Below are 6000 nucleotides of genomic sequence, written 5' to 3'. Positions count from 1 at the left end.
GGGTCTCTGCCTAGCACAGAGCATCATCATATCATTAATGCAACATTTTCAAATTTGTGCAGCTCAAATCAGGCATAAAATAAAATAATTTGTCTCAGAAATTGCAAAACAGAAAAATATAAGAGTGGTATTTGTATAAAATACAGATATGCAGTAACCTCCCCGGAAGTCTCCTTTAAAATCTCTGCATGTGCAACTTCTAAAAGGGTTAAAAAAAAGTGAGATATTATGGACTCAATTTCAAAAGGCACCTGCTTCTGTGTCCAGAATATTTTTAAATACGTGACTCCCCTGCAAATTCCAATAGCACTGAAAATTCAAAGCTCTCTGACACTTACTGATGTCTGTTTTGTTTTGTTTTATTGGAATAAACCATTCCATAGATATTCCCATTCTTTTTCCTGGCTAATCACTATTCTCTGATGCGACAGCATGTATGGCTTTGCTACCACTCCATCATCATTCACCTTCAGCAACATCATCTAAATGAATGAAAGGGCATCCAAATCTGACATGGCTGAATGGAAGATGAGAAAAGAAACTGTGAAATGTGGAGGCTTATTTACCTCTGCCTAAATAAGAACAATATTGTCTCTGGACCGGAGAATAGTTGAATGACTAGCAGGGATTTTGTACTGTTATTATTTATTTTATTTATTTTTCTTCTCCCAAATTTTCCTCTAGAGAAATCAGATGGAAAATATAGAGTGGAGAAATCAAACAACCATCACAGAATTCATCCTACTGGGATTCGGGGATCTCCAGGAACTACAGACCCCTCTCTTCCTGCTGTTCCTAGTAACCTACATTGTGACCATGGCTGGGAACATCGTCATTGTGGCCCTAGTTGTGACTGATCGGCACCTTCACACCCCCATGTACTTCTTCCTGGGGAACTTGTCCTGCTTGGAGACCTGCTACACCTCCACCATCCTGCCCAGGCTGCTGGCCAGCCTCCTGACTGGGGACAGAACCATTTCCTTTAGCGGCTGCATCACACAACTATCCTTCTTTGTATTCATGGTGACTGCTGAGTGTTTACTCTTATTACTCATGTCTTATGACCGCTACTTAGCAATATGCAATCCCTTGCATTATGCAACACTTATGAGCAGCCGGGTTTGCATCCAGATATTGCCTGGCTCTTGGATAATTGCCTTCTTTTGCAGCACTGTGATAACTTTTATGATGGCCGGGTTAACATTCTGTGGTCCCAACAAAATTGACCATTTCTTTTGTGATTTCACCCCAATGCTCAAAGTCTCCTGCAGTGACACCAGCCTGATTGAACTGGTGGATCTAATCCTGTCATTTGCAATTATACTTCCTACCCTCCTGTTAACCCTGACGTCCTATGTTTGCATCATCATCACCATCCTGAGAATCCCCTCCACCACTGGGAGGCAAAAGGCCTTTTCCACCTGTTCCTCCCACCTCATTGTGGTTGCTACTTTCTATGGGTCACTCATTATTATTTACATGGCACCAAAAGCTGGCAGTGCAGGAGACCTGCACAAAGTGTTCTCTGTTTTCTACACCGTCCTGACTCCCTTGGTCAATCCTCTCATCTACAGCCTGAGAAACAAGGAGGTCAAAGAGGCTTTGAAGAAAGCTGGAGGCAAACTGGCTGATTTTATAAGGAGGTGAATGAAATTCCTATGTCCTATTTTAGACTGAGTAGATCCTCGTCCTGTTCTTTGACTCACTGAAGAAAATGACATCACGCGTGGACAGGGTGTGGGTGGTAGAATATCTTCCCTACTGATGTTAAAATGAATTGAGGATACCTCCATTTGTTCCTACTCTTTCACCACATCCAACAAAAATTTCTTGTCCTTATTTTCAAAGCCAGGATATAGCACCCCCTTTTCTGTCCAACCTATCCTCACAAGGCCAGCTCCCACCCTCCCTTTGACAATGATGCAAGCCTGGATCTCTGAGTTCTCTGCTTCTTCAACCAGGACCTCAATAAGAACTTGAGCTGACATTGATCGTGGCCACCTAACTGTCATCAGTTCCTATAAAAAGTTTAGCACAAATCATTTGATAGTCCCACTTTTTTTCTTCTACAGCACTGCTAAATTTAACAGTAATCATTGCTCCTTTGCCACTAACTTCCTGTGGAATATAGCGTCCTGAAGACTCTTATGGCCCATCTTCACTGCACACTTCTTTTGGTGGCATGTGGAGCATACACATGGGTAGCCCCCACCCCCAGCATGCGTATAAATAGTGGTGTAGACAGAGACACTGCTTAGGTGAGTAAAGACATACCTGAAGAGGCTGGATATGCATGCAAGTACATACCTTGTATGACTCTCTACACACCCAAGCTGTGGCCTCTTGTCCACACTGCTATTTTTAACAGTGTAGTGTTCCGCTTCCTTCCTCCTGCAGGGGCCTCTGCAGGAAAACACTGTAGCAGTGGGGAAACACTCCCTCAGCTATCCATTGCCAGAGCCTTTCACTGACCCATGTAGCTTGTGCCACAATGTGGATCACAGTGTGCTTTCTATTTCCTTGACCCTAGAGTGTAGTGTAGACATAGGGTGACAAGATGTCCCAGTTTTATAGGGACAGACCCGATATTTGGGGCTTTTCTTATATAGGCACCTACACACTCTGTCCCGATTTTTCATACTTGCTATCTGGTCACCCTATGGAGACATAGCCTCAGTTCAGCCCTGTGGAGATTAGAGGCTCTTCAGCACCGATGATTCCCATTATCCAAACACTGTTTTTTCCAGTTGGTTTGGATGTCCCCTGAGATCCTTGGAAAATTGAGGCTCACTTGTATTTGCATGAGCATCATTCAGTTTCAGGTGCATTTTTCACTTTTCCACTCATTACAGCTTTGATGTAGTGTCCCTAGGAACGTGCTGTTATGCCAATATCACACATCCAAGCATGCACTGGGCACTGAATGGATTTAAGGCAGACATTGGTAGCACCATTGGTAGGTTCAGACCTCAGGGATGGTCATAAACACAAGACACTACCACAAATAAATTCTTTTCTTTCCACACGGAAGAAGATGAGCGGACATCTACAGGAAGTTCTAACACATCCCTGGTACTTTAGGGAATGGCTCTGCCTGCGAGTAGAACTGGCTGTGAATTCAAATTTTCCGTGGTGTCACAGGGTCACACTGGCTCTGTAAGAGAGAACAGGGGTCAGTGCACTTGTGACTCATCAGATGCCTCCTAATGAGGCTTTAAAGAGGGCAGCGGGGCCCTACAGGTAAATCAGTGAGGTAAAGGGCAGGTGAGAGCTGCCTAGGAGTCAGAAATCAACAGGTGAGAGCTGCCTGAGACCAGGCAATTGGAGGAGGCCCCTGAAGGAAGCTGTAGGTGTTTCCTACAGATAAGATGGAAGAGCAGCAAGAAGGTTTTGCCGCCTGACATCCCCAAGCCAGGACCTGGAGAGGGCTGAAGGCAGGAGTGGACACAGAAAGAGTTGCCTGCTGGCTTCCAAATTACGGAGCTGGAGCCAAGAGCCTGCGGAAGTGAAGAAACAGATTGATAGAGCCAGAAGAGTTCCCAGAAGTCACCTACTACAGGACAGGCCTAACAAAGAAAATAACAGAACGCCACTAGCCGTCACCTTCAGCCCCCAACTAAAACCCCTCCAATGCATTATCAAGGATCTACAACCTATCCTGAAGGATGACCCAACACTCTCACAAATCTTGGGAGACAGGCCAGTCCTTGCCTACAGACAGCCCCCCAACCTGAAGCGAATACTCACCAGCAACCACATACCACACAAGAGAACCACTCACCCAGGAACCTATCCTTGCAACAAAGCCCGTTGCCAACTGTGCCCACATATCTATTCAGGGGACACCATCACAGGGCCTAATAACATCAGCCACACTATCAGAGGCTCGTTCACCTGCACATCTACCAATGTGATATATGCCATCATGTGCCAGCAATGCCCCTCTGCCATGTACATTGGTCAAACTGGACAGTCTCTACATAAAAGAATAAATGGACACAAATCAGATGTTAAGAATTATAACATTCATAAACCAGTCGGAGAACACTTCAATCTCTCTGGTCATGCGATTACAGACATGAAAGTTGTGATATTACAACAGAAAAACTTCAAATCCAGACTCCAGCGAGAGACTGCTGAATTGGAATTCATTTGCACATTGGATACAATTAACTTAGGCTTGAATAGAGACTGGGAGTGGCTAAGTCATTATGCAAGGTAACCTATTTCCCCTTGTTTTCCTAAGGCCCCCCCCCCCCCCGAGACGTTCTTATTAAACCCTGGATTTGTGCTGGAAATGGCCCACCTTGATTATCATACACATTGTAAGGAGAGTGATCACTTTACATAAGCTATTACCAGCAGGAGAGTGGGGTGGGGGGAGAGAAAACCTTTTGTAGTGATAAACACCCATTTTTTCATGATTTGTGTGTATAAAAACAAACATCTTCTGTATTTTCCACAGTATGCATCCGATGAAGTGAGCTGTAGTTCACGAAAGCTTATGCTCAAATAAATGTGTTAGTCTCTAAGGTGCCACAAGTACTCCTTTTTTTTTGTGAATACAGACTAACACGGCTGTTACGCTGAAACCTATCATGAGAACTGTAGTCCAGCCAGGGATCCTGGACCAGAGGGAAGAATGGGGGAATCACCCATCTCCGGTCTCTCTCAGTGCACCTGCTCAGGCAACAGGCCCCACACTTACAGAATTCCACCATGAGAGAGGTGTGATTCTCCCGCTGTCTGGCTAGGGCCGAGGTTACAGCACCCTCGGTATCAATATGATTTCTCAGTGCGTCCAACTGGTTTTGGCATCACTGGTTCTTCCCTTGGGCAACCAGTGGTAAGGAGAGCTGGGTAGGAAACGATCTTCCTGCTCTACAAAACTTTTTTAAGATATCAAAAGATTTTCTAATAGCACCTTCAACTGAGACCTTCCAAAGTTTTGCTGAGGAAAAGTCAGAGACAGAAAGGTGATAGCTCAGTGGTTAGGACACTTAATTAGGTGCCAGAAAGCTGAGATCAAATTCCTATTCTGCCTGCTTTGGAGCAGAGACTTTGAACTTTCCTGGATCTCAAGTAAGTGCATGAACTGCAAGGCTGCCCTGGGGTGGATGTCTTCCCTCTTGTAGCTGTTCACTTTATATAAATAACTAAATATTTCTTGGAGTGGGGACATGAACCTACATATCTCACACCCAAGCTGGGTGCCATAACTCAGTGGCACACTGAGTTAATCTCTCTCTCACTGTGTTTAACCCAATGAATAATTAATTATTTGGACAAAGTGCAACAGCTCTAACAGGAAACAGTGAAAACCAGACAGACTCTGTAGCCAATTGGTTAGAACACTCATATGGGAGGCTACATAGGGCTAACATCTTGCTCCAAATCAGAGATTTGAGCCGGGGTCTTCTATATCTCAACTAAGTGCACTAACCACATGACAACTGACTCTTTCACTAGTTTTCACCTGAAATTCCATCCTAGATCTGAGGAAACCTTTGTGGCCTCTGTATCGGTTATAATGAAGCTGTGTCTTCTGCTGAAAGCTCATTTTGTCAAAAAATTTTGCCCAGTTCTACTGGTAAATCCTGTGACCAGAGGGCTGTCTCCAAACGGAGTATTGTTTATTTTCCACAGTAGGAACAAAGCATAATGTAAGAGCAAATAAAGGATTTTATAGCAACAAAAGTCCTATGTGCAAGTCTGTCTTACCTAGAGACTTACTATCCATTGGGAGAGACCAAAGGCAGTTCCCTCTTTCTTCAAGGACTCTAAAAACTGGGGTCTCTATCTGTGAGACCCGCTTCTCATCAGCAGCTCCCTAAAACAACTGTTACTTCCCTTGACAATTACACTTTTATCACCCCTAGAAGCCCTTTGTCACAGGTTCCTGGGCTTTTGGGGTTCTCTTGTGCTTACACACTGGAATCCCTCCCTTGGCTGCCGGTCAGAGATGGAGACATCAAAGTGAATTATTATAGCACTGTCCCT

The 6000-nt window shown here is 44.5% G+C and overlaps 1 protein-coding gene across 1 annotated transcript; it reads left to right on the top strand.

The window, feature by feature from the left end:
• The first annotated feature begins 693 nt into the window (after nucleotides 1-693).
• LOC141997466 (olfactory receptor 6B1-like) lies at nucleotides 694-1647 on the top strand. The gene has a single exon (XM_074969846.1). It carries the CDS (start codon nucleotides 694-696, stop codon nucleotides 1645-1647), a length of 954 nt encoding a protein of 317 aa, XP_074825947.1.
• The last annotated feature ends 4353 nt before the right edge of the window (nucleotides 1648-6000 follow it).

This window comes from Natator depressus, chromosome 13 (assembly GCF_965152275.1).
Source record: "Natator depressus isolate rNatDep1 chromosome 13, rNatDep2.hap1, whole genome shotgun sequence".
NCBI lineage: Eukaryota > Metazoa > Chordata > Testudines > Cheloniidae > Natator > Natator depressus.
The sequence above is the reverse complement of the archived record's forward strand: the minus strand, read 5'-3'. Positions and strand labels throughout refer to the sequence as shown.